Source organism: Anopheles gambiae, chromosome 2, assembly GCF_943734735.2.
Source record: "Anopheles gambiae chromosome 2, idAnoGambNW_F1_1, whole genome shotgun sequence".
Taxonomy (NCBI): Eukaryota; Metazoa; Arthropoda; class Insecta; order Diptera; family Culicidae; genus Anopheles; species Anopheles gambiae.
The window spans coordinates 42,512,984-42,540,889 of NC_064601.1; the positions used below are offsets into that span (position 1 = coordinate 42,512,984).

General features: G+C 46.3%; 6 protein-coding genes across 23 annotated transcripts in view; 2 read left to right on the top strand and 4 right to left on the bottom strand.

Annotated features, from left to right (window-relative positions):
• Nucleotides 1-27,906, top strand: part of LOC1268733 (flotillin-2) — a 161,293-nt gene that overhangs the window by 121,074 nt on the left and 12,313 nt on the right. For 8 of the 15 annotated variants that reach the window (XM_061649028.1, XM_061649030.1, XM_061649032.1 and 5 more), the window contains 2 exons: nt 24,122-24,309; nt 27,797-27,905. In XM_061649028.1, the coding sequence (XP_061505012.1) occupies nt 24,122-24,309; nt 27,797-27,905 (297 nt within the window). Of the gene's footprint in view, nt 1-24,121; nt 24,310-27,766; nt 27,906 lie in introns of all 15 variants that reach the window. The other 7 variants (XM_061649021.1, XM_061649026.1, XM_061649022.1 and 4 more) reach the window with 1 other exon arrangement.
• On the bottom strand, nt 1,840-14,352 carry LOC1271524 (glucose dehydrogenase [FAD, quinone]). Of its 4 annotated transcripts, none has more exons than XM_310335.5 (3): nt 11,287-11,417; nt 9,300-9,665; nt 1,840-3,530 (listed from the first exon to the last, which is right to left on the bottom strand). In XM_310335.5, exons 2-3 carry the CDS (start codon nt 9,588-9,590, stop codon nt 1,932-1,934), a joined length of 1,890 nt encoding a protein of 629 aa, XP_310335.4. In that variant the 5' UTR covers nt 9,591-9,665; nt 11,287-11,417; the 3' UTR covers nt 1,840-1,931. The 4 variants fall into 4 exon arrangements, with proteins under 4 accessions (XP_310335.4, XP_003436613.2, XP_061504998.1 ...); XM_003436565.2 differs by lacking the exon at nt 1,840-3,530 and adding an exon at nt 3,662-5,318 and having other exon boundaries at nt 11,287-11,747; XM_061649014.1 differs by lacking the exon at nt 1,840-3,530 and adding an exon at nt 3,662-5,318 and having other exon boundaries at nt 10,002-11,341.
• Nucleotides 5,501-7,169, bottom strand: LOC133391951 (glucose dehydrogenase [FAD, quinone]-like). The gene has a single exon (XM_061649037.1). The coding sequence runs from the start codon at nt 7,167-7,169 to the stop codon at nt 5,574-5,576; it is 1,596 nt and encodes a 531-aa protein (XP_061505021.1). The 3' UTR covers nt 5,501-5,573.
• On the bottom strand, nt 7,448-9,260 carry LOC4578447 (glucose dehydrogenase [FAD, quinone]). Its single transcript, XM_061649019.1, has one exon. The coding sequence runs from the start codon at nt 9,135-9,137 to the stop codon at nt 7,506-7,508; it is 1,632 nt and encodes a 543-aa protein (XP_061505003.1). The 5' UTR covers nt 9,138-9,260; the 3' UTR covers nt 7,448-7,505.
• Nucleotides 14,399-17,115, top strand: LOC1271519 (glucose dehydrogenase [FAD, quinone]). Its single transcript, XM_310338.8, has 2 exons — nt 14,399-16,405; nt 16,480-17,115. Exons 1-2 carry the CDS (start codon nt 14,888-14,890, stop codon nt 16,936-16,938), a joined length of 1,977 nt encoding a protein of 658 aa, XP_310338.8. The 5' UTR covers nt 14,399-14,887; the 3' UTR covers nt 16,939-17,115.
• Nucleotides 17,200-20,394, bottom strand: LOC1271525 (glucose dehydrogenase [FAD, quinone]). Its single transcript, XM_310340.2, has 4 exons — nt 19,818-20,394; nt 19,250-19,689; nt 18,998-19,168; nt 17,200-18,918 (listed from the first exon to the last, which is right to left on the bottom strand). The coding sequence occupies exons 2-4, from the start codon at nt 19,449-19,451 to the stop codon at nt 17,420-17,422; spliced, it is 1,872 nt and encodes a 623-aa protein (XP_310340.1). The 5' UTR covers nt 19,452-19,689; nt 19,818-20,394; the 3' UTR covers nt 17,200-17,419.

Genomic DNA, 27,906 nt, shown 5'->3' on the forward strand with positions numbered 1-27,906 from the left:
GTGTTGTTGCACAAGGAAAATCAAACCAATCCCTCTTCGCCCGGGATGTATTCGATGTACCATCGCTATGCCATATTGCTTATTTGTCAATTTGATCGCCCAATTTCAAAAGGGATGGAACGTCAACTGAATCAATCAATTTTTGCCTCTTCTTGAAATAATGACCTTCACCGAGATTGGTAGCACCTTGATCTCACATAATGCATAGCGAGTAGTGGTTCGGTAAACGCCAGAGACTGGAAAAATGCGCCTCAAGCGGCGAGGTGAGAAGATTGAAAGTTCGGCAGGAAAATACAACCAAGATACGGCTGATTGGACAGACTACGAGCTTTAACGCAGACCAATGTCCTTGCATCGTTGCATTTTATTGTGCGTTGGCCTTTATAGGGGTATTAGAGACATTTTCTGGTAGTTTAGTAATTAATGGAGCTTATGGTTGTTTTACAGCTATTTATTTGCAAATGTTATTTCATTGTTCAGCATCAATGCCAATGAAGGACATTGTTTGCGGAACTATTTAAATTTCATGAGAAAATCGGTCGATCATTTTGTGGGATTATTTTTCTACGTTGCTCAGTAGCGTCAACACACACAAACTCTTTATTTAGCCACAGTGACATTTAGTGACATTTATTTAGCTTTAATCAGTTACTCAATAACCCTCCATTACATTGGACTTATCGGTTGAGGTAGCTTTGCGATGGCGATTATTGTTATTCCCTCCACCTTTTGGTGGTAATTTTCGTCTTAAGCAACTGTAGTACAGATTGTACCATGACCAGCTCACAAGTGTGACGTTTTTGGTAAATGCAATAACCGGTCTGCGAGGTGCACACGGCGCCGACTGCCGAAGAAAAGTTGCAATTGTATCCAACAAGCGTGTACGATGCATGTGGTCGTGTGTCTACTTGAAAACTGGCCGGCTTGATTTGGTTGGCTGGCAGAAAGATAAACCGCTTCTACCCGTGCGGTGGGAATGTGTTGCATGTGCATCAACTGCTCAAAGTAGGAAAGTGACAAAATTTGCAGCAAACCACCCAATGTGTGTGTATCGACCTTAGCACCGTGCTACTTCTAGCCTCGGGCATATTATACAACCAAAGCTGTACGAATATTTCTACAGAGCCGATCTTACTGCAAAGTGGGACACAGAAGCATCATCTTGCCATGCAATAATATGTGACTCTCACTGTAAAACGATCAACTAATAAAGTTCTGTTTTTGTGTCTTTTCTTTTTAGGTAAATCATATAGACGAATGAAAAGGCGATGACGCACAATGCGGGTCTGGTTATATGAGGTCTTCGTCATTGCAATTGGTAACAAGATGGGCGTTATTTCATGACCCACGAATCATGTGTACTTGATTTTCAAAATTAAATTACATTCACATGAAAGGTCGTGCAATTTTTGTCAACTAGGTGTACGAAAATTTTATGTCATCTACCCGATACATTCAAATTAAGTCGTTAGGTAATAACACAGCGGTGTAGTGTGTGCATTGGAATGTTTAGGAAATCATTTTATTTACGTGACAGTTGAACCACTTTCTCTCTCCTTTCCTGGCAAAGGAGGAAAGCTTTACCACTGTATTCCAACTTCCCCTTTGTTTGTTCAAGTGCCTTATGTATGATTCGATCATTGTTGGATGTTGTATTAAGTTAAAATTTCATTCCGTGTAATTAGTGATTAAATATCTTTACAAATGCTTACATCGTATCACATAAAATATCAACCCATGTATATTCTCATTCCCATCACTGTAAAAGCTTGTCATCATGAACCGGTTCGTGCATACTTTTAGGGGCAACATCGTCAGTTATTACACTTCAACCGGTAATTGTTTCTGTACACACGAAAACTTTATTTCGCCAGCATACGCTGCTGCTACGTAGAAAATTTGACATTTTTTCGAGTTGATCACTATATTTATCAGAGTTCTGTGTGTGTAGCTGCTTCCTTCTTCTCTACTCCGTAATCCTCCTTTATCATATCGGCACCCTTTTCACCGATCATGATAGTCGGTGCATTTGTGTTGCCACTCACAATGTCGGGCATAATGCTTGCATCTATTACGCGTAAATTTTGTACCCCTCTTACCTTCAGCCTAGAATCGACAACGGACGCTTGATCTCCATCGGGACCCATTTTGGACGTACCCGTAGGATGGTAGATAGTAGAGGACATGTATCGGGCGTAACACTCCCAGTAGCTATCTGATTCGTACTCCAACCGATCGCATTCCTCAATCTTCAGGTGGAACTCTTTCAGCTCATGATAGCCGAAATTTTCCGTATCCAAAAGTTTGCGGAAGAACCGAATGCCACGAATGATCGTTTTTACATCCCGCTGGTCGTCGAGGTAGTTAGCGTTGATGATTGGTGCATCGTACGGGTTGGACGAGCGAAGCTGCACATTTCCTTTCGATTTGGGATTGAGTAGTGTTACCATCACCATAAGGATTTCGGACTTTTGGTTTTGCTCAATTATTTGATGGGAAATGTAGTCTTCCCAGCCGAAACACTGAGTGAGTCGTGCTATATCGGGCGTTTTCCAAAGAATGAGCGAGTGATGGTACTGTATGTCCGGGAATTTGGCGGCCGGGCTTTGTGTGTTGACGAACGCTAAAAGATCTGTTATACCGACGGTACCAAACGTACCAAGCCCGTAACGGAAGTAACTGTAGATACTGTCGAGCAGTTCATCCATGCTGCGTTCGATCGGTCGTGAACCGTGCAGACTCAGAAACAGGGGCACAATCAAATGATCTTGCAAATTTTCCCCCACTGACGGTATTTCCTTAACCAGCGGGATGTCTAGCCGATCGAGTTGCTCCTTTGCTCCCAGTCCGGAAAGCTGCAAAACTTGTGGTGTATTTATTGCACCAGCCGATATAATCACTTCTTTGCGTATGCTTGCTGAAACACCCGCCTGGGAGGGCACATCAAACGTCACGCCTGTCGCTGCAGTCCCCTCGAAGTTGATCTTGGTCACGTGAGCATTTTTAATGATGTGCAGATTGTGTCGATCAGCTGCGGTGTTTAGAAATGCTTTCGCTGTACTCCAGCGTCTTCCCTTGTGGACCGTGCCTTGCGCTACATTGTAACCGATATACTCATCACTGTTGATGTCCATAATCTCCGGTATACCCAACTCTTGTGCCGCCTCAGTTATCACTAGTTTAGTCATGTCGTTTGACATGAAAGAATTGACCTTGAGTAAACCACCTTGTGCGTGGTAGTCGGCTCTCTCCTGCAGCAAATGTTGCGCCCCGTTATCTTCGGACTTTTTGAAATACTCCAGCACATCCTTCCAACCCCAGCCCGGATTACCCTGCTCCTCCCAGCGATCGTAATCGCGGCTATTGCCACGCACGTACAGCATGATATTGTTACTGCTTGATCCACCCAACATTTTACCCCTCGGCCAGTAACTTCCGCGCTTGTAGCCTTTGCTAGCTGTGTCACTCCTTTCGGCGTAATAATTCCAGACATGCGAACCGTTCAGCAAAGCGAATGCCAGATATGGTACCTAATTAAGGGTAAGAGTTTCTATATACTTGGGAAACATCAAGAAAGTTTTTCCTTACCGGTGATCAATTGATTGAAGACAAACAATAAGCTCAATAACGAATAAACGGTAATGCATCGATACAGAAAAAATGGAATCAATGAGATGAACATTTATTGAAAAGCATACAAAACACAATGTGGTCGCTTAAAGCTCAGTATGGTTTGGCCCCTCACCCCAATCTTCCTTAATCATGTCCGAAGCCTTTTCGCCGATCATCATAATCGGTGCGTTAGTATTTCCCGACACAATGTTCGGCATAATGCTACCATCGACCACGCGCAGTCCTTCAACACCCTTTACACGCAGCCTTGCATCGACGACTGCTTCTTTGTCACTGTCAGGACCCATCTTAGCCGTTCCCACTGGATGATACAACGTAAGGGTCGTATAGCGTGCATAGCACTCCCAGTAATCATCACTATCGTACACCAGTTCATCACACTCGGACAGCTTCATGCGGTGCAGTTCTCCCTCATGCTCACGGAACGTCGGTGTGTCGACAATCTTATTGATGTAACGAATTCCACGCAAAACAGCCTCTACGTCTTCCTTTGCCTCCAGATAGCCGCTTTGAATGCGCGGCGGATTGAACTCATTAAAGTCCTCGGTAGCAAGCGTTACGCGTCCTTTCGATTTAGGGTTGAGCAACACCACGATAACCATCACCACGTCGGCCTCCGTAGCCGCTTCTAGCATCGACTGCGATATCTCCTGGGTGTAGCCAACCTTATCGCAGAACAAAACTGACTTCCCAGAGCCCTTCTCGAACTGGAAGAAGTGATACTCAATGTCTGCGAAAGGGCTGGATGCATCAAGTGTGTTGATAAATCCGATTACACTCGTCACACCATGTCCAGCCATCGGCCCGGAGCGCGTCATAATGTACTGGAACAGATTCTTCGCCAATTCCTGCTGTATGTTGTAATTTTCGGCAGTTGATTTGTGCATTTTAAAGAGCAGCGGCACGAACAGATGATCCTGCAGATTTTCTCCCACCGGCAGATCAGCAACCAAAGGAATGTTTACCTTTTCCAACAGAGCCTTCGGCCCAATGCCGGACAGCTGTAGGATGTGTGGTGTATTAATTGCACCGGCTGCAAGGATCACTTCTTTGCGTGCATGAGCCACCTTCAACACCTTATTATCGATCATAAAGTTCACATACTTGAACCGTTCAGTCGATGGATCGCGCTCGACCGTAACCACGACCGCGTGCTTGATAATGTGCAAATTGGGACGGTCTTTCACAGGCACCAGGAATGCCTTAGCCGGGCTACAGCGCGTACCGTTCACAATCGTACCCTGTGCCCGTCCGAAACCAACCTGCCGTGCTCCGTTAATGTCGGCAGTACTCTCAAATCCTGCGTCCTTGAACGCTTGCAGCATTACTTCGGCTAGCGGATGATTTACCGGGAAGTTACCGACTTTGAGATACCCGCCAGCAGCATGATACTTGCCGCCATCGCGACGCAACAGCTCTGAGTCGTGGTTGTCTTCGCTTTTCTTAAAGTACGGTAGCACATCGCTCCATCCCCAGTTTGGATTGCCCAGCTCAGCCCAGCCGTCGTAATCGCGGGAATTGCCGCGCACATACAACATCGCATTGATGGCACCACAGCCACCGAGCGTACGACCCCGCGGCCAAAAGGCGCCGTCTTTCGAGCCCTTGCTAGCGTGTGGCGTCGGTTCGACGTAATTTTCCCAATCGGCGTCGGTTTTTTGTATGGTGAAGAATGTTTCGGGAATCTGCAAAAAGCGGTTGATGTAAACATGGATGCAAACTAGCAACGCTACTTGGCATACGACCAATCTACATATTTTATGATCAGAATAGAAGTAAATTCAAAACTACAATTAGAAATAGATAGTCAGAAATAGGAAGATAGCAGGATCAGGAGTAGATTTAAGGAAATTCTTGGATTGTTCGGTTTAGGGAATTTGATAATTTTATATTCAATAATTTCAAATTCAAATTAAACATTTAAAATCCCACTGTTCAAGTTAAAATTCGTTTCCGGTTTCATCTAAGAGTTCCCCGTGTTCTTGTTTGATGAAGTCCGATCCCATTTCAGCGATCATGATAGTCGGAGCATTCGTGTTGCCACTAACTATTAACGGCATAATGCTGGCGTCGATCACTCGCAATCCATGAACGCCTCTAACACGAAGTTTAGAGTCTACCACAGCATCTGGATCCGTGGCAGGGCCCATTTTTGCCGTCCCAACTGGATGGTAGGTAGTAACGGTGAGCTGTCGTACGTAACACTTCCAGTACGCGTCCGTATCATATACCTGCTCTCGGCATCCGGGTATATCAATCCGGTGAAGCGTTGCTCCAGCATTCCGAAACGCTTCCGTCTGCAGTAGCCGTTGCTGGAGTCGTATTCCCTGCACCAATACGTTCAGATCATCTGTATGTTCAAAGTAGTTCGCCTCAATGATTGGATGCACCCGAGGGTTAGCACTCGACAGCTTGACGCGACCGCGCGATTTCGGGTTGAGTGCTGTAATGTGCACATACATCGCCGGAGTGACACGATCCACCTCCTGCACCGATGCACTGATTATGTCGGTAAATTCAAAATGTCTTGTCTGTGCCTCGCTGAACCTACCGCCCCTCGGAAAGGCAAAGTTTAATATCTGCAAGTTTGGGAAAGGATCGCTGGTATTTTTAGTATTGAGAAACGCGCCAGTATTCAATGGTCCAGTTCGAACAACAGCCTGGCTGCGATTTTGCACGACATACGTGTACAATTCATTGATGCGAGCGAGTTGATCATTAATATCCTGTTCTTGTAGTGCGTAGAATTTGAAAAAAAGTGGAACCGCTACATGGTCCTGCAGATTACCTCCAACGTTCAGATCTACCTTGGGCGGAATACCGAACTGCTTCAGTTCATCCGTCCGCCCAACTCCCGATAACATCAAGAGCTGTGGAGTGTTGATAGCACCTGCCGCAAGAATAACTTCACGCCGCACTGCCACTTGCTGCACACGCTGACTTCCATCGACAACGAAGCGTACGCCCGTGGCAACGTTACGCTCGTCAATCAGCACCCGGTCCACGAACGCATGTTTGATGACGTGCAGGTTTTGACGCTGCCGAACTGGGGTAAGGAACGCCTTGGCTGGACTGCAGCGTGTTCCACCGATAATTGTGTATTGCGTGTTACCATAACCGTTGTGCCGGTCACGATTGAAATCATCAATCCACTCGTAACCCAGCTCTAATGCACCTCGGCGCAGGATTCCGTTCAAGGTCGTATTGTCAATGCGCTGCTCCACATTCAAATATCCACCCGTTCGATGATATTTGGCACCTTCGCCCCGAACCAGCGTTGGATTGTTCATATTTTCTGACTTGCGAAAATATGGCAGAACATCCTCCCATCCCCACTCGGGATTGCCCAAACTCTGCCAGCGGTCGTAATCACGCCGATTGCCTCGCACATACATCATCGCATTAATTGCGCCGGATCCGCCCAGGGTACGGCCCCGGGGCCAAAATGTTCCGTTACGCGTTCCCAGGCTCGAGCTGTCTGACCGCTGCACATTATACGCCCAGTCGACGTCGCTGTGCTGCAGCGCCATCGCCATAGATGCGATCTGGAGTGAAGAGTACACATAAGTTAACGCTCAATCGTCATCGAATCAAGTGCATCCAAAAGAACGTGCCCTGCCCCCGTTCTGTCTGTGCATAGCGCCTTGTGTAAACAGTTGCAATCGTCCTCCACTTGTATGCACGCCAACAGATAAAACCACTCCAAACCCATAGTACTGTAACTCTCATCCGACAACCAACTAACCAACCGACCAACCAACCAGTGCATTTCATAAGCGCAAACTCGGGTGCATTATAAACGCAACGCAATATGTACAGTAATAGGCCTTTTTTGACACATTCTCGTGTTTCCTTCTTCAAAGTATCATTTCTCAATTACGCTGCTTTTCTTCCTCATTCCATTCATGATCCTGCTTTATCATGTCGGACGCTTTTTCGCCAATCATGATAACTGCCGCATTCGTGTTACCGCTCACAATGTCAGGCATGATGCTAGCGTCGACCACCCGTAGCCCCGCCACGCCTTTGACGCGCAATCTTGGATCGACTACCGCGTCCGGATCATTAGAATGGCCCATCTTTGCTGTCCCCACTGGATGGTAAAGTGTCAGGGTAAGTTCTCGAATGTAACACTCCCAGTACGCGTTGGAATCGTACAGTTCGTCCTGACAACTTGGCAGCTCGATCCGTACCGGCTCGGGTTCCATCGATTTAGCGGCATCCGTTGCCATGATGTCTTGATGTATGCGGATACCTTCGATTAGTGTTTCGATATCCTGTCGGTGTGTGAGGTAACCGGCATCAATTTTAGGTTTCTGTTCGATCTGCCCTGATTGCAACCTTATTCGACCCCATGACTTTGGCTTTAACAAAATTACGAATGCACCTAGCACATCCGCTTCATTGTTAGCGTCCGTCACGCTGCTGCTGAAAGGCCCGTCCAGCTCCATCATTCTCAGCCAGCGACCAGCTATATTCGACCGCTTACGAGAATACATATGATGGTACTGTATGTTCGGAAATGGATCCGAATGATTGACCGTGTTTACAAATCCCGTGAAAGCGTTGATACCAATCTCGCTTAGTGGACCATTCCGATGCATCAGATAATCGTACATATGTCCTATTACATTCCGGTTCAGATCAAAATCGGTGGCTGACGAACGATTGATGCAATAAAACAGTGGCACCATCACATGGTCCTGAAGATTGCGTCCAACGGGTAGGTCGGATACGATCCTAATGCCGTGCTCGCGCAGATCCTCTTCCTGCCCAATTCCCGAGAGCATGAGCAGCTGCGGCGTGTTTACTGCACCAGCCGAAACGATCGTCTCCTTGCGCACCTTAACCTCCAGCACACGCATCTGGTCGTTTGAAGAATCGTTATGCTCGTCAATTACAAACCGCACTGATGATACCCGCTGATGCGCATCAACCTCAAGCTTCGTTGCAAGTGCTCGTTTAATAACATGCAAGTTTCGACGGTCCTTGATAGGTGCAAGGAATGCCTTCGCCGGACTGCACCGAGCACCTTCGATCGTGTTAAGCTGCACCCGACCGAAACCGATATGATTTTCGCCATTGAAATCTTCCAAGTAGTCGTATCCGCTTTCCTGTACCGCTGCTATCAGATGTTCCATGTGGCCGGAATGACCTGAGGCACTACTAACGGACAAATATCCTCCCGTTCCGTGATACGTACCATCGCCGAGGACTGCCGCGTCGTGATTGTTTTCCGATTTGCGAAAGTACGGCAAAACGTCCCGCCATCCCCAGCCAGAATTGCCCTCGAACTCCCACGCATCGTAGTCGCGTGCATTACCGCGAATGTACACCATGGCGTTCATTGCTCCTGAACCGCCGAGCATTTTGCCACGTGGCCAATAGCAACCGGCCGGCGAGGTTGACGCTCGACAAGCAGTGCGATTGTGCGGGTTGAGTTTATCCCTCGAATCGGCATAGTAAACCCAATCTACGTTTGATTTCGCTAAATGAATTTGCATAAAGGGTATCTACAAGATGGGGATGGGAAGGTTCATAAGAGGATGATGGGAAAAGGCGGAACGTTGAAGAATTAAGCAGAAGAAGGATGGTAGGGTAGGAAATAAAATAAGAAGCACACAAACACAAACAGCAGACAGTAAACACACATTCCGACACCCTACCTCAGACTCGATCGGTGGATCCCCGCCCGCCTCTAGCAGCAGCACCTTCCAATCCGGGTTTTCGGACAGTCGATTGGCAACAACTGACCCGGCGGAACCGGCACCGACGATCACGAAATCGTACTCATCCAATCCGCGCTGCAGTGCTGTCGGGCCGTAGTCCTTCGGCCACATATCCGGTGGGGAAATCGCACACTGTGCCGCCAGGATTGTTTGCACCAGCAGCCCAAACAGCTGATTCGCCGGTCCGACGCTCTGTGCGGCGCACTGGCCTCCCATTAAGGCCTCCATAGTCTTCCGGTTGTAAGAGTTACCTTAACAACGTTGCGCTGGCGGTAGCGTTCCGGGTCGTATCTAAGGAACAATCTGCAAAGCAAACGCGTAGAAAAGCTATATGTGTATGTGCGTACTACTTGTACGATAACCGTGGCCCGGTTGGTTGGATGGGTTTTGATAGACTGAAGCGTTTCCTACCGACACGCTTATTATAAGTGCGTGTTTGATGAAGGACACCCGCCCGGTTGCTCTTTGCTAGAAGCACTAATGGTAGTGTTTAATGTATGTTATCAACAACCTCGCTGGCACGAAGGTAGCGATTCTGGTACCCTCGTCATTTACAAGTAGTTCCAACTCGATCTCAAACAAATTTAATACTAATCTGCCAGACGATGGTTCTGAATGTTGTAATAGCAAATCATTTACCTTCAGACTGCTGCAGATATATATTAAAACTTAGTTTACTTGCTCCCATTAATATTCGCACACGACTTTATTACTCATGCCTGTATACTAAAATCGTTTTATTCCTTCTCTCTTCTCCTGCAGGTATGGCGCTAGCACCAAACACCCCACAAGTCACAAAATCTCTTGCACACATTTGTCCACCCTGTACCATGTAAGAGAAACTGTACCCTTCGAGATCATTCATTTATACTTCATTATTGACTTATGTTATGCCTTAAGAAAACGTTCGTACTATTGACGTTGCGATGGTGGAGGTAAGCATGACATTAGCACATTATCACGCTGTTTGCCGCTTTACAATTCACACTTAACAGCGATAAACATGATATAATAAGGCGCACACTGCACCTGCTTATCGGTCGAGCACTTCTTATCAGGTGGACACCGTGTACTTAACCGTGTTGATAAGCAAAAAAAAGATTGTGATGGATTTCTTAAAAGCGTTTTGGTTCTAACACGTCATCACTCGCGCGCTAACTTTCCACGCTGTCTTTTCTACATGCTGCAAAAGCGCAGCCGCTTTATGCTAACACACAAGCGCAACAGCTAAAGGTTGTTATAGAACTGTCAATAGTAAATCGAAACGTTTTAAAAAAGCAACCGAGCACACACTATCTCGTATCCAGTCGTATGTCGTCGGTTATCCATCAGTTCTTTAAGATGACAGCAGAGAACACGATCACACAGCAGACGACACATATTCACAGAGCATACGCAAAAGCGGGCCGGATGTGATGCGCAACGAAGGAATCGGCTTTGAATAATGGATACCCCCAACCATCCCAGCACACACGTTCATGTGGCGATGTTGTGTGGCTTTGTAATCTTCCAAAACACCGGTACCACCCAATTATACATCAACTCTATGTGGCTGCGTTTGTTTTTTGTTTGCATATCAATGCACAATCAACAAAGTCATCGTAGCTACTGTAGATGTGTTTACGCTGGAAAAGAAATGTACGCCAGGGAAGAAAACTGGCCAAAGTGGAAGCAGCATTAACAAATGGAGCATATATTCACTCTTGTTAGCAGTGTGACGTAAAAAAGTGCATGATATCCGTTTGTACAACGATTCAATCATCACACAGATCTATTTTTAAACTGAGTACTTTGCGTACGTTACACTGACAAGGGCTAGCTACGCGTAAATAAACCTCTACTCAAACGGTGTAAAAGGAACCGGAATTTACACCACCCTTTAGGTACGCGCACACACTACTTGCAAAGGGAGCTGGCAACTTACATTGAACTTGACTCTTGAACGCAAACACTGAACCGAACGGTACGAAGCACAATCGAGAACTGTGGTTTCTTGCGGCCGCCCGGCGTGTATTATCGCTCGCTCTTCTGCCGATCTCATCCATACAAACGCACGTTCTGTTTATGCCGTTGCGGAATCTGTGTATTTGTTTGGACTGACTGCGAGCACTATGCGAGCCGGGTCGGTCATACGAGTTTTAATTTAGCGTCGTTTTTTTTTATTTATTTCATGTATTCTTTTGCGTGTTATTCGTCCGCAACTACCACATTATTGGCAATGTAGTTCGGACTAGTGTTAAATATAAAAAAATAAACAAATTTTGCATCGATTGTTGGCGAGTTTTTTCTGTTCCTACTTGAAACCTGTAACAATGTTGCGTCATCTAAAGACACAAGTACATGGAACACAATTGAGCCCAAACAAATAAGCCCTCTTTTGAATTTGGAGTGCAACAGATCATAAATTCTACCTTTTTCTATACCTGCACTTATTCGCTTTAACCGATTTTGCTTTTAGATTGAACTAAATAAATATTTACGCCAATTGTGTCAAAGCGATAATTGCCATTTGTGATTGCAATCAGGAAGACGCCGCTGATTATCAGTTCCACGAAACTGATAATCCATGTAAACAGATAGACTTGTCGCAATCGGCTAATTCTATTTTAGGTTTTAAGAATTGCGACTTACTTAACAAGCTCTAACTAATGGCTAATGAAAGATTCATCGAGTGAATCGTGCACATACGATTAATCTTGTGTGTGATATTGTACTAGTAAAATAGTAGAAGAACCTTGCAGATCACCGTAACTAAACGATAAATACGATTGCATGTTATGGAACTTTTTTGGAACTTTTTATAACCTTCGTCACTGTGTTGCTGGTGGACGGGTGATACTGGTAGTCGATACTAGCGCACTGCCGATAGTGTTCTTCGCGTGCCAGGGCCGGCAGATGTGCGTACTTGATCAGGTCGGCAGCCCGTTCCGCTATCATGATGGTCGGTGCGTTTGTATTTCCTGTTGTTATCTTCGGCATTATGCTAGCGTCTACAACGCGCAGCCCTCCTATACCGTGTACCCGTAGCTGATCATCGACCACCGCCATCGGATCGGTCGCTGGTCCCATCTTGGCGGTGCCTGACGGGTGATAGATCGTTTGCGAGTAATGCTGTATGAGACACTTGAAGAAAGCGTCACCGACCTGTCCGTTGCACGTGTCACCGTGCTCTGCATCGTAAATGAACGTTGCGTTGATCTTCCTCATCACGGACGTCTCAGCAACGCGCACGCCAAACTTGAGCCCTTCGACCTGCAAAGCGAAAGACTCCTCCCCGTTCAGTTTCACGAAGAACCAAACAAGCAACCCCTCTCGTAAACTATTCAACTTACCAAAATGTCCAGATCCCGCTCGACCGCAAAATAGTTGGGATAGATTTTGATCTTATCCATTGGATTGGCACTGGGTAGCTCGAGCCAGCCGCGACTCTCTGGGTGCATCAGCAGTGGCATGATCAGAAAGGAATCGTGGTACACCCACGACTCAAAGTTGCGCGCATAGTATTCGTAGGTGAGACCGGCGCCAGCCTGTCCCTCGGTGCCACCGTCCGAGATATCCGATTGAGCGGACATGAAAATTTGCACATTGCCCCGCCGGCTGCCCGGCTTGTTGTACTTGGTGTTGATGAACCCCATCACCTCGCAGGACGGCATCGACAGCAGCCGGCCCTGGTTCCGAAACAGAAAGTCGCGTGCCACCGAAACTTCGTTCACTTCCACCAGGCGTATCGAGAGCGGTGCGCTTCCGGTCGGGTTTTGGATCAAAAACACGCCACCCCCGGCGGCAACGTGATCCTGCAGGTTCTGCCCAACGCCGGGTAGCTCGTGGATCACGCGAATGCCGTGCCGCTGCAGCTGATCGCGTGGCCCTACTCCGGATAGCATCAACAGATGCGGGCTGTTCAGTGCGCCCGCGGATAGGACGATCTCCTTCGTCACCAGCACGAACTGTCGCCGGTTGCCTTTGCGAAACACTACACCGTAGGCACGGCGATCCTTCGGATCAATCAGTATCCGCTCCACCATAGAGTTCATCGAGATGTGCAAATTCTTGCGATTTCCAATCGGTCGCAAATACGCCTTGGCGGTGCTGCACCGCAACCCGTCGCGGATGGAACCGTGCAGTGGTGCAAACACCAGCTGGTCGGGTCCGTTCACTTCATCCGCCAGCTTCATGCCGAGCTCTTGGGCCGCCTGCAGAAACATTGGCTGCAGCGCGGACCGGTTGCGGATCAGCTCCACCGTCATTGGGCCCGTCGTACCGTGGTACGGGCGGCCTGCAATGTTCGGGTCACGCACATTTTCCATCTTCACAAAGTACGGCAGCACATCTTGCCAGCTCCAACCCCTGTTACCGAACCGGGCCCACTCGTCGTAATCTTCCGGGTGGCCGCGCACGTACATCATCGCGTTCAACACGGAACTCCCGCCAAGCACTTTGCCGCGTGGCCAGCTGCACCGATTGCCGCGCATACCCTGACAGAAGCGTTCGTTCGGTTCCGTTTCAAACTGCCAATCGAGTGGGCCCTTCTGTAGCGCTGGATACAGGTAGGGAAGATCGCTGAGAAACGATTCGTCAGTGCCGGCTTCGAGCAGCAGCACGTTCCAATCGCACACCTCCGAGAGACGGGCGGCTGCTGCCGCTCCCGCACTTCCGCCACCGATCACCACAAAGTCGTACACGTCGTAGATGAACTGGGACGGGATGTCTTGCACGCGGTTCCGATAATCGACCACGTCCGTGCGCTGGAGCCAGATGCAGGCGTCTAGTATTAGCAAAATCAGTGCGCTTGTGGGGCGCGTCAGCATGATGCGCATGCGCGTGTATTGGCTTTCGAGTGGACCGAACCCCATGGTTTCGGCACGGGACAGGTGAAGGTTATAACGCAGACGCTAGATGGTACTTAGTTGTGGAGTTTCCTCAAATAAGAACTTGAATTCGGCAGGTAGGTGAAGTTATTTACGCGACGGTTCGTGACAAACTAAACCCACCAGTACGAGTCATTAATATTGTCCCGTGTTGGTTTACAATCTATTGACCAAAACTGCTGCCATCATCAAAATCGATACAGCGTGGAATAGTAAAAACTGGGTCGCCTTCAGTACTGACTGACAGAGCTCTGAGCCGATCAGGGTTGAAACCTTGCTGCTGATTGTTTCGTTTGGAAATTTATGTAATATGGCTTTGTTAATGTAGATAATTTTTATTTTGATATTTTACATTACATTCTTCCATATTTTAAAGTTTGTTACAAATAACATTCTCAATAAGTCTTCATTGAACTTTCATTGCGTAACAAACAATATATAAGAACGGTAATTGTTCTAGTTGGTCGAAGAACGGATGTTTCCGATTTATTTTTGTCATGCTGTCCGGTATTGACCGTTCGTCTGCGAAAAGTTGCCACATCGTTTACACTACACGCACCAGTCGGCATTCCGACCCGGCTAGGGACGGTTCACATTTTTCGCCACCTCAGTGGCATTAGCAGTGGCTGCGTGTAAGTGTAGTGTTTCCTCGTCAAAATGAACGCGGTTGGTAGCTACGAAGTGCGGACGCGGCTGCTCTATACGTCGCGAATCGGAACCGTGTTTTTGCTACTGATTGATGCAAGCATCTGGCTGCAGCGACCCGACATTGTAGACTTCCACCACCGTGTGCAGCCCATTCCCGGCCCGTTTGTGCAGGACATCTACGACTTTGTGGTGGTGGGAGCTGGATCTGCCGGTGCCGTGATGGCCGCACGGCTCTCCGAAATCTGCCACTGGGACGTGCTGTTGCTGGAGGCCGGCACGGACGAGTCGTTCCTGACCGACATACCGTTCCTCTATCCGACGCTGCAGACGTCGCGCGTCGATTGGAAGTTTCGCACGGAACCGTCCGATCGGTTCTGTCTCGCAATGAAAGATCAGCGGTGCCGGTGGCCACGCGGCAAAGCACTCGGCGGCAGCTCAACGATCAACGCAATGTTGTACGTGCGCGGCAACCCGCGAGACTTTGACGCCTGGCGTGACCTGGGCAATCCGGGCTGGAGCTACGACGATATGCTGCCGTACTTTCTCAAGCTGGAAGATATGCGCGATCCACGGTACGCCAATCTATCGTACCATGGGCGGGGTGGTCCGATCAGTGTGGAACGATTCCGTTACCATACGCCGCTGCGCAACCATCTGCTGGCGGGGCTGGAGGAGATGGGCCTTACCAACCGGTACGGCGAAGTGAATGGGCCGATGCAGAGTGGTTTTGCCGTACCGCACGGTTCCATCCGCAATGGGTTACGGTGCAGCACGGCGAAGGGTTATTTACGGCCGGCAGCGGCGCGTAAGAATCTTCACATATCCACCAAAACGATGGTCGAGCGCGTTTTGATCGATCCAAACGATCGGCGCGCCTACGGTGTACAGTTCGAGAAGGGTGGCCGACGGTACCAGGTGATGGTGTCGAAGGAAGTGATTCTATCAGCCGGTGCGCTTAACAGCCCGCAGCTACTGATGCTGTCCGGAATAGGACCAAGGCAGGAGCTCGAACGCCATGGCATTCGTGTGATCCAAGATCTGCCCGGCGTAGGACAGAACATGCAGGATCACGTGGCAACCGGTGCGGGGGGCTACACGATACGACCACCACCAGGCAGTCCCCCGCTAGCGTACGATTTTGGCGACGCAGTGGGCGTTGATACGCTGAGACGGTTCCTCTTTAACGAGGACGGCATGCTGTACGGTATGTCGCTGTGTGAGGTTATGGGTTTCCTGAACACCAAGTACCAAGATCCGGAACTTGATTGGCCCGATGTAGAGCTGTTTCTCGCCAGCCTGTCCGATCTAACCGATGGCGGACGGTTCGGGAAGCGAGGTTCGGGTATCAGCAACAACTACTACGCGCAGGTGTACGAGGAGCAGGTGTATCAAAACTCGTACATGGTCATACCAATGTTATCGCGCCCGCTCAGCACCGGATGGTTGGAGCTGGCAAGTAAAAATCCACATGATCACATCCGTATCCATCCCAACTATTTTGACAACCCGAAGGATATGATGGTACTGGTAAGATTGATAAAGCAAATTCTTTGCGTGAGCGACAGCATTTTGGGTTGACCAATACTTTTGTTACTTTATAGATCGAGGGTCTGAAGTTCGCCGATGCCCTTGCAAATACGACGGCGATGCGCAACATCAACGCTACCCTGCTTGATTACTCTAGGTCAGCCTGCCGAGCGAGTAATTTTCCCAACAAAGACGATTTCTACACCTGTCTGGTGCGACACTACACCCAGACAATCTATCATCCGTGCGGCACGGCCAAGATGGGCCCGGTCACCGATCCAATGGCAGTGGTTGATCGGTTTCTACGCGTGCACCACATCGGCGGACTACGCGTAGTTGATGCGAGCATCTTTCCTGTTATTACCACGGGAAACACGAACGTGCCTACGATTGCGACCGGAGAGAAAGCGGCGGATCTCGTTAAGGCAGCGTACGCAGCCGATCTACGAGCGCACGCCGATACGCTGCGGGAGTGTAAGACACTGCACACAGACTATTCTGCCAAAGCGATGGAGGAGAGCCAGGCAGTATGAGTAGAAATGGAATGGAAAGGAACGGAACAAATTTATTTCTCCCATGCATTTTGAAATTAATTTCGTTTCAAGGAGATGGTTCTTGGAATTGTGGGATGATATGCAAAGATATCATTTATTGAATGCCTGATCGATAATAGGAAAAGCATATGTAAATACACAAACTAGTTATGTATATTCTTTACATTGTGGAATACTCTGGAATAATAATCTGGAATAAGCAGGAGATAGTTTCGGTCAGAGTTCATAAACTAGAGTACATCAATTTTACATGTGTTTTCATCTTTATTATTACTACTGGTTGGTGTATAAATTAGTTACCGCTTACGTTATAGTCACGACCTCACACACATACATTACACATTCACGCAGCCACAGACTGGGCCTCATTCATCACATTGCTTGCTGGAGAGGAAAATGTTTTATTTTACAAAGAAGGTCTGATGATAGAGAGCGACCGGTGCGACGACCATTTGCCCTTTCACGCAACGCCACGTTTGATCCAAAAATCCTTTATCATGTCGGCCCCCTTCTCTGCTATCATAATGACCGGTGCGTTGGTGTTGGCACTGACGAGCTTTGGCATAATGCTGGCATCGATGACACGCAGACCGCGCACACCGTACACGCGCAGCTGCGGATCGACAACGGCCTGCTTGTCCCAGTACGGCCCCATCTTGCAGGTGCCGACGGGATGGTAGATCGTGCACGTGTAGTGCCGGATCATGCACTCCCAGTACAGATCGGTGAACATCTGGATGTGTGCACAGCCGGGGAACTTGTACGCGCTCAGCGTCGACTGGTACTTTTGCATCGTTTGCGTTCGCGACAGCGCGTACGCAATCTTTACACCCTCGACCAGCGTGCGCATGTCGCGGTCGTCGTGCAGATAGTTCGGGTAAATATACGGATAGTCGAACGGATTGCTGCTGCGCAGTTTGATCGTACCAACGCTGTGCGGCCGCAACAGCATCGGTATGATGCTCCACGCGTCCATGTTGTTGATCGGTTTGAAAACGGTATTGTAGAACGCTTCCGTCAGACCGTGAGCCTTGCGCAGCTGGTTGCCGCCGTCTGAGTTGGTCGAGCCGGACACGAAGTGAAACTCAATGTCCGGATAGTCGTCGGTCGCATTGACATACTTCGTACTGACGAAGGCCAGTCCTTCCACCCCGCCGAGAATGGTCAGTGGTCCCTGCCCGAGCACAGCGTACTGCAGTACGGTCGACATCGAGTGGTAACGGTTCTCCACAATCGACACTGGCTGGTTCACCATAAACGTCAGCCCACCGAGTCCGATGTGGTCCTGCAGGTTTTCACCCACCGGCAAATCCTTGATCAGCGGGATTCGATGCTTGGCCAGCTCGCTCTTTGGCCCGATGCCCGACAGCATCAGTATCTGGGGTGAATTTACCGATCCACCCGACACGATCACCTCCTTCGAGGCGCGCACATGGTGCACCTTGCGATCGCGTATAAACTCGACGCCGAACGCAATCTTGCTGATCGGATCGATCATCACGCGTGTCACGTGAGCAAACATTGCCACGTGCAGATTCGGCCTTAACCGGGCTGGTCTGAGAAACGCTTTCCCAGTGCTGCACCGTCCCCCGCGACGGATCGTTCCCTGCGCGATCATGAATCCCGTCTGCTTGGCACCGTTTAGGTCCCGATTTTCATAGCCCATCTCGACGCCCGCTTCGACGAAAGCGGCCGCTAGTGGCGTATGGTACGGTGCTTCTCCGACCGTCAGATATCCCCCCGTCGAGTGGTACGGTGTGTTGGCCAGATAAGGGTTCGTGTTGTCTTCCGACTTTTTGAAGTAGTACAGCGCATCCTTGTACCCCCAGCCGGTATTGCCCATGGCCTCCCAGTTGTCGTAATCTTTCTTGTTTCCACGCAGATAAAGCATGTAGTTGAGTACGCTGGATCCGCCGAGCACTTTTCCCCGGGGCCAGTTACACCTTCCACCGTTCATTGCTGCAGATATTAGAAGAAGAAAGTTTAAGTTAAGACACACTGGCAACAAGTTCCGTCTTAAAGTAGTGACTCTACTTACCTAAGCAAAACGTTCCCGACGGTTCCGACTTGTACTTCCAGTCCAGCTTGCTCAGCTGTAAATAGCCCGCCATCAGTGGTACCTCGGATATTTCCGTCTCATCGCCACCGGCCTCCAGCAGCAGCACATTCCAGTTTTCCACCTCGGTCAACCGATTAGCCAGCACGGCTCCTGTGAGTTGGAAACAGGCAGTAGCAATTGGAAACGTAAAGTCCCGTTCGCGGCCCTAACGTCATTCACTGTCACACTTACCTGCCGATCCGGCGCCTATAATTATAAAATCGTACTTGTCCAACATAATCTCCGTCGGCACATCGATAACGCGCGCCTCCGGATCCATGAACTCTTCGTACTGGAAGTAGGCAATCGCGGCAACCAGCATCGGCACAAACCAGCCAACGCTCGAGGCAGCCGTGGCTACCGATCCGAACGCGGCACCGACTAGCTCGCTCATTTTGTGCGATTATAGAGACACTGGTCACTGATCTCACTCGTTGTGCTCCACAAGAAACTGTTCTCGTTGGTTGTGCTCTAAAAAGTTTGTTTTTGTATTTTGTGTAGTGCGAGCTTTCAGTCTCAGCAGCGGCGGGACGAAACTGATAGACGATTCACTGATTTCAAAGTGTACTTGTTTCACTTTAATCAAATATTTCACTACTGGTCTCGTGTTATCGAAAGATTTTCTGCATTTTCTAAAATAAAAAAAATGATAGTTACATTAGTTAATTTATTAGGACTAACAAAAATGTTAAACTGTATTTTTATATGCTGTATTACGTGCTACAACCGCTCAAACAAACCCAATTCTTAAACCACTCACATCAGCTTTCTACTGCAACTTTCTACAACGCTCACTATTGGTTTCATTTAAACTGTTCAATATGTAATCAGTATTAGTCATCAATCATACTGCATCAATCGTGTCGAAGGTATTGCTGCACACGCTTTACCGTCCACCGCACTATTAACGTCACGACCACAGACGCACCATGAATCGATGCGGATTGGTGTACGCATTTTTAATTTTTATGCGCTAACGGGTTTTATTTGGACTTGGATGATGCACCCACCCAACACCTCCACAATGTAAGGAAAATGATATGGAGAAACCTTAAGCGTATGAATCCTAACGCAACGCATAACCGCACGTCCTATGATCGATTCCGAAATGACAGTGATAAAAGAACTTGTGAAATCGTTTTCCTATGTCTTATTACATCACACCACTTTTTTTGGTTATTTTTTGTCAACTAGCGAAATGTAGTGTGCTCACTGTACGCGGGTAAAGTTCGTAAAAACGTAGAATATGCGGCGCATAGACTGCTTAATCGATCACGTACTGTTGCCGAAAATTTAACGATCGTGATTCGGAATGTCTGGAAACCTAGGCTTTTCAATGTATCGTACCCTTCCCTAAACTGGTCCGAGAAAAAGTGAGGCCTTAAAGACTCGTCCAGTGACGGCTACGTGAGGAGAAATTGTAAACTGCGACACAGTTTGCTGAAAGTTACCGAAAGCGGCTCCCAATTTCGTACTGACGGTGTAGGGTATTTAATCAGCTACAGCTTTGGAGTACTTTGGTCATCGTTACCAAAAACGAAAACTGCCTTATCACACTACCAGCCCAGAGAGGCATGAAGTCAGTCCTCCATTAGCAAGACTGTTCATCATGTCTCTATGCGTTACGTCAAATATGTCTGACCCTTGCGTAAGTCAGAATACTGAATGCTTTCCAAAGGGTTGGGAAATTACTTTCGCTGATTGAATTCGATCGAAGCTACACCTGTGTGAGTGTGAGTGTGTAAGTATGCATAGGAAGAAAGAGAAAAGAGAGCACATGCAGCTGCTTTTACTTGGTGGAATTTTTAGTGCGGATTTCGTAAAAAACACTATTACAAGCATTCACTGCAGCTTTACACAACCGAACCGGCCAGTGAGCTTTACGTCGTTCACTTTCTGTCACTTTCATCTTCTATGAGAAACTGGTAAGGACGGCCCTCCATGTCTGTGCCCTACACGTTTCTTTAACATTTTAACACCTCATCTACAAGATCGGGCTAGGAACTACGACTTCTCATTCCGACGATCCAACTGTTGTACTGGTGGCAACGACCTTAACCTCCATAGGGCTGCCAAACCTAGTGTGGAATGAAGTGAAATAAAATCGGTCAAAACTTGTTTTCATTTCCTTTACTCTTTCTGGTCAAATATAGCCGCCAAGCCGCTTGGCGTACAATGTAAAGGTGAAGAACAGGAAACTCTTCGTTTAAGTTCGCCTCACGTCGAACGAGCTAGACTAACATCGAATGCAGGTTCTAGATTACAAATGATATCTTGTTTTTTTTTCTAAACAACGATCTGTTTATTTGTGATCTTTCTGTATGTTTTAATTTGATGGCTGCTTACTGTGTCATCTTCAAAATCTTGAGAATCACGCAAATGTTTCCCTATCAAGAAAAATAATCCACTCACACACTACCCCATTCAATACAAAGCTAAAGCCTGAAAATCTAGCTGATCGTGGTTAGTCAGCTTGAGTCCAGTTTCAAGACCCACTTGTATACATTCCCGGCTTAACTTTCTTCCCTGTACGTTCCGGGATTTCCTCATACGTAGTCCGCACCAAAACATGAAATGGGTCATACGACCACGGACTGCCTGCTTCTTCTTGGATCACCGCTACACACTTTTTTGTGGCAGCACATGCATGCCCACACTTACACAAACACACACACACACATACGTATACAGAAAATAAGATACACGATTACACATCCCGCATCATTCTTTTGGAAAGTAGGTCTTCTTTGGGTCGCGGACGCGTCGACGGTTTCTCCTGTTCTTGATGTAACGCAACCGGTTGAGGTTTTTGGCACCGATTTGCGCTCTAAACAAACTCCCCCAACGGTTGCTCTAGCAATGTTAAAGCAGTGGATATGAGTCGAACCTCTTTTTTCATCGACTTCACGGTTTTCCATTCACTGCACGCACGCACACGGTCCGATCAGCGAAGCATCGTGTTTGAAGCTGTAGGAGTTCATTCCCGCGGCTCAACTGCACCGGTTCCACGGAAGAAAGTTGGACCTCAACTGACGATGAACCGAGACGCGTCCGATCGCGCAGGTCCCGACCGGTGGAGCTCGCCGCTTTCAGCCTGAAGCTTTCGTGTGGTGGAGGAACTGTACTGAGTCGGGTTGCCGTCGGCCGGTACCGTTACCATACACCAATCGTTCTTCTTTTCACCGATCGGTGAAGTTGCAACTGCCAGCTGTTGGTTCACTGTTGATTACGATATCTTCGCATCCGTAAAGATGAAACGACTGTTTCCCCTGTATGGAGAGGTTGTTTATTACATATTCGATTCATCCCAGCAGTGCACGATCTGGAGTAAACAGGAATGAAAGAGTGTCTTTACGTTTGGTTGAATGTTGTACTGACGATCGTGCAATCATCTCCAGACCTGTACCTCTGGAGATACCACCATGGAGCTCGTAGACTAGAAAGTGACAGCAAAAGTAATATCCTCCCTTTCGCAATATTAAATTCTATATTCTTAGCTCTTATGCTCACCATGGAACCGGTTTCTTGATACTGCTGTTGTACATAGAATTGCTTTTGATACAAACAAGGACGAGACAAGTGAAATGAATCTTCCCGATGGCTTACGCAATCACGCTAAATACTACTTCTTGCACCGTTCAAAAACCATCTCATTTTGACAGTGGTATAATCTTTTTTTCATGTCTAGATTCCCCTCACTTTTGTTAAATTTAAGGGGAGTTCTTGCCATATACATTCACTGGCCTGATTTAAAATAAAAAATACCGCTTTTTGTAAGAAATTTCATAGGCCAATGTCAATGTCACGGTCCGACGGTTTGCACTACCGCCATTGACCACCGGTTGTTGGATGAGGAAAAAAGCAATATAGCGGCACTTCTTCCATCTTGCGTTAAAGCGGGGTTGTGAAATTAATACAGGTTTATCTCATCGGCGTACACAGCTCAAAACAACCACACCATGCGAATGAACTATGCAATATCGCTCGCAAGGATTTGCTTTGGCAGCCGGGCTGCCTACGTGCAGTTGACCATGCAGCAACGTTGCTTGCTTCACTTCACTTTCTGTCTCGCCTGTGTGGACACTTGCATTTTCCTACAGGGTGGAATCATCTACTCCCCGGTTGGACTCCTTCTCTTTCTCTCTCTTCTCTCTCTCTCTCTCTCTCTCTCTCTCTCTCTCTCTCTCTCTCCCTCTCTCTTTCTCGTAGCAATCGGCATTCCATTTCTCGTTCATCGATTTGTGTTGCCATGTGTGTCAATGGTAAAGCTTTTCATACTCCATTCAATGTTACCGCGCACATAACCGAAAATGCTTTTAAACGCTTGTTGGTGTAACGTCTGCGGCTTATCATTGAGTTTATTTATTCCAGCTACATTGTTTTTCCTTTTCTCTTTTTCCTCTCTTTTGTTTCAGGAGGTTTGAGCTTTAATATCGTCTTTTATCTACTACTTAACCTAACTCCTATATAGTTTAATCCGCAACAACAACTAAAACTTACTAAAGCATTAAAAGCACGTTACTGTCTAAGCTCATTTGATTTCGTTCTCTCGATGTGTCGATTATTTAAAAATTCTCAAACACTAATGCACACTTAAACAATCCAACCTTTGGATCATCCAACTTCCTGCGCTATAACCCCAAGCTGGCCGTTTTCCAACATCCGCGCCACCTACCGTTGTGAGGCTACCGACGAAGAGAAGGCGTTTTACGTTCAAGTAATACATTTCTAGTTATCACAGTTGCAATAATAGTGACCTTTACGTATCGTGTGTTTGTAGTGTTCATCGCAATGAATGATCTCATATCTAGAATCGTAAAACCACGTCCATATCACCGTTGCAATAGCCATCAATGATCGTGCACCCTCCCCTGGTCGACATGGGCGTGATTAGCGCGCCTACATGTATGCAACTTTCACGCGGATGTTAGATTTGCGTCGTATACGCCCATCACACACTCACAAACACAGAACAAAAATTGATTTTCGAAAAGTAGTTCAGCTGATAATAATAATGACATAACAATAATGTATGTTTTTTTCTTCCGTTCTACTCTCGTTCAGGTGGTTGTTGTGGCTCCACGAAGAAACGTACCATTGTCGGCGGTTGGGCATGGGCCTGGTGGTTGGTAACCGACGTCCAGCGCCTCTCGCTAGAGGTGATGACGCTGAATCCCATGTGCGAAATGGTTGAGACGGCCCAGGGTGTCCCACTGACCGTAACCGGAGTGGCACAGTGCAAAATCATGAAGGTATTTATACTGGACGCCGATACGGTTAGGACAAGTAACCGTGTTGGTTGTTCGGTCCGGTCTAATTTATCCTATTTAAATCATGTTTTATTTATTTTGTTTAGCAATAATTTTGTAGTTGAAAGGAAAACAATCAGGAACTCCACTATGGTCATATTACTGCTGTCCGCTGCAGATAGGCAGTTACTATTTTTATTTTTTTATACATTTATTTTATTTTATACACTACAATAGTGGTTGGTAGTGGACCTGTTCCTGAACAATGAAAAAAACATGGTTTATATTACTTTTTCAATTACCATTACCAATTCTTAACTATATTCCTATTTCTCGTATAGCTTTAGTTGCATGCATTAACTTTTATCTCAAAGTAATACTTTTATTCAATTTAAAATTTCCACAAAATTGATTTTTTTGCAAATGTTCTACCATTTAAGTACAGTTGTTTAGCTTAGTATACTTTTTAGAGCTTCAATATTATCTTCCAGTATCGTTTGCGCTCCTCCGACGAGTTATTCTAGCGCATTTGAGAACGCGAATAGATGCGTAGTTGTATACATTTAATTTTCTACATCGATGTAACTTCTCATTCGTACGGTAAACACTTTCCAAGGGCAGTGCAGTCGCAAAGTGTTGTCCGTTCAATTTTAAACTACTCAGTACCGGTAAAGGTAGCAACTTCACCGCAACTAGACTTGATCAAAGTAGTGTAGCATATATGATATCCTTTCATTCTAGTCCTTAACCTTAGTGTTAAGATTTAATTGTTCCTCTTATCGATAGCAATTCACTGTCTGGTTTTTATTTTAGATCAAAAGAGAAAATGTAAGTTTCTAGTTCTTTCTACCTTTCTTTGATGTGTCTCTAGCACCCGTGTGTGATCACTTAGTGTTACCACCATGCCATTTTCAGCCCGATGTGTATCGCTATTATGTCCCCGACTCTTGTAGCTCGCTGTAATAGTGCTAAAGCGTTCTCACACACTATTTCGGTGCTTGCCTCTTTTTTTAATTGTGTCCCTGTATTACTTTGGCTTTTGTGTTTCACTGTACAAGCTTCCAACAGAAGTACACACATCTATATTCGTTTTTGTTACAATGCAATTGAATATTGTTTGGTTGCCAATCCTAGACTTCTAGAAATAATATTGTTAAAAAGGAATCTATTCCAAGCGTTCAGCAGCTAGTACCGCTAGTACTGTGATCGATCAATGTTAATCTATGTAGTTGTTACGACGAGCATATTACTATCATCGCGAATGTCCCATTGGGCGCTCAAGCGCTTAGGAAAGTGTCTGTTTAGATCGACCTGCGAAAGGATGCTGCATACCCTATTCCGGCTGTACAACAAGCACCATGCGAGATCACGAAATGCAGCAGGCCGCTGGGTTGCGTTGTCCAGGGACTCATGAAGGCGGCCATCATGATCATTATCGTTGAAACCAAACTATTAAAACTTAAACTGTTTTGTTTGTGTATGTAAACATTAGCGTGGTGACAATTACAGCAATCGTTTGAAAATGATCAGCTCAGCTAGTCGTATACCTTGAACTTTCGTGTGTACTATTTGCACTGCGTGACGTGTGATGACCTCTGCACTGCCATGGAGCGATGCTTTTCATGTAGATTTAGATGAACATGTTTAGTTGATGTAGTCATATTATATGTTATTTTTAGTTCCATAATTAGTTTTACCATATATTTTCTCTCTTTCTTTTTAGCTTCTCTTCGTAGCTGTTGTTGCTTTTCGAAATTTTATTAGCTTTTCTGATATTTTATTTCAAACATATTTAGTATTATTATTATCATTATTATTTTTATATATCCCTATATGTTGATTTTATATTTTTATAAGAAAAAGAAATGAAAAAGAAATTCACATCCTTATTCAGTCGGTTATCATTCATCGTCTATTTCCAACCTTTACCTTTTCCTTTCCTTTACCAAATCATTCCTTCAACCACCAATATCCATCAAACCCAATTTGCCCAATTGTGCGAAAACTTTCATGCAATACCCTGCCTAGTTCCCTCTCCCCTACCAGTTTCTTTTCATCAAAAACGCTCATCGCCAATATCCGTCACTATTTCCGTTTGGTTTCCTTTTTTTCTCGACGATCTTTCTTTTGCCCACACTCCCCCACTAGAGCTAGAGTAATCCCAAACAAATCAACCATCACAGTGTAGAGATCAGTTTCGAATTAGCAATGCTAGAATCGGTTTCGGTACTACTGAACTCTTGTGCCTAGCGAAGAAGATTGATTTTTTGTTTTTGTTTTGTGTTTAATTATTCTTTTTTTTTTCCTTTCTAGAGAAAAAAAAACGTTCTAGAATCTAGACGCATTCAAGCAGTCATCCTAGATTGATGGCTTGAGAAGCGTGATTAGCGTGCTTGCCTCAGGTTTTCGTTCGAATGTTTATTTTATTTCGTGTGACCATTCGCGTGCCATTGTGAGTTCCCTAGCAATGCAAGGTGTGTGTGTGTTGTATAGTTATTATTTTTCTTTTTTCCATCTGATAGATTTCTGATACGTTTCTGCAGTGTACTTCTATCGCTCTATAGCTCCATAGAAATAAGTCAACCGTTAGGGTTGGAAAGCGTGCGTGTTTAATTTTTTCTCTTTGTTTTTGTTATGTTTTTACGTAACCATAAACCATGACACACGTTTGAATGAGAATTAGTTTTTTTAACTTGGAATTATTTTTCACTTTTTCGTATCAATGGTGTGCCAGGACTTGCAATTAGATAGATATATGAGCCTAGAGCCATTGAATGCTTACATGTATGCTATTTTTATCAATGAAAAATGTCACCCATTTTTCATCTCTAGATACATCACAAAAATGTGCCCAAAACAGTAAAAAATATTGTGCCAATTAAATCAATGTAAATGCCCATATGTAATTTGCGCACGGTTAATTGCCGTACACGAATAAAAGAAGCAACATTAACGTTTTCCATCATCGATTTTATCATCCGCAAAGCTAAATGCTCAATGTTTTGTTTGCAAATTTTGATGTGCATAGTTGATTTTTCTCTTGCCTTACCGTTTGACCGTTGCGTTTCAAATCTTGATGTTCACCTACACAAAGAATCAATTTTATTCCTTTCTTTCGGTTTGAAATGGCACCTGCTCGAAATAGTACCCATTCATTTTGTTTTGGTGTGCACAAATTTCAACTATCTCCCGATTTTACACGAATAATTCAATTTGCAAGCGAAAACAAAAATAGTAGTAGGAGTCCAGCAATCGAAACGGTGGACTAAATGTTAGTTCTGATCTATTTGGCAACTCGCGCGTCAAAGAACACAAAATTTCGCGATCGATTTTACCTTTTTTTTGTCAATCACGTCTAGGAGATAGATCCTCTCAAATCCCAAACGGGCTTCGCGACGGATAGCTGTTTCTCATCCCCGACTGTGGTTTTTCTTTCTCGTTTCATTTCTTTTTCTTATAGATGATGAACGTCTATTATTTTCACCACCAGGCCGACGAGCTGCTTGGCACGGCGAGCGAGCAATTTTTGGGCAAATCGGTAAAGGAAATCAAGATGACAATCCTGCAAACGCTCGAAGGTCACCTGCGAGCGATTCTTGG

Excerpts from the sequence above, each read along its gene's own strand:
- LOC133391951 (XM_061649037.1), bottom strand. The coding sequence starts at position 7,169 with ATGGCGATGGCGCTGCAGCACAGCGACGTCGACTGGGCGTATAATGTG.
- LOC1271524 (XM_061649013.1), bottom strand. The coding sequence starts at position 14,215 with ATGGGGTTCGGTCCACTCGAAAGCCAATACACGCGCATGCGCATCATG. Across the intron at positions 12,615-12,694 it reads AGCGGGATCTGGACATTTTG|GTCGAAGGGCTCAAGTTTGG; the intron begins GTAAGTTGAATA and ends TTCGCTTTGCAG.
- LOC4578447 (XM_061649019.1), bottom strand. The coding sequence starts at position 9,137 with ATGCAAATTCATTTAGCGAAATCAAACGTAGATTGGGTTTACTATGCC.
- LOC1271525 (XM_310340.2), bottom strand. The coding sequence starts at position 19,451 with ATGAGCGAGCTAGTCGGTGCCGCGTTCGGATCGGTAGCCACGGCTGCC. Across the intron at positions 19,169-19,249 it reads TATAGGCGCCGGATCGGCAG|GAGCCGTGCTGGCTAATCGG; the intron begins GTAAGTGTGACA and ends TCCAACTCACAG. Across the intron at positions 18,919-18,997 it reads GTCGGGAACGTTTTGCTTAG|CAATGAACGGTGGAAGGTGT; the intron begins GTAAGTAGAGTC and ends TAATATCTGCAG.
- LOC1271519 (XM_310338.8), top strand. The coding sequence starts at position 14,888 with ATGAACGCGGTTGGTAGCTACGAAGTGCGGACGCGGCTGCTCTATACG. Across the intron at positions 16,406-16,479 it reads CGAAGGATATGATGGTACTG|ATCGAGGGTCTGAAGTTCGC; the intron begins GTAAGATTGATA and ends GTTACTTTATAG.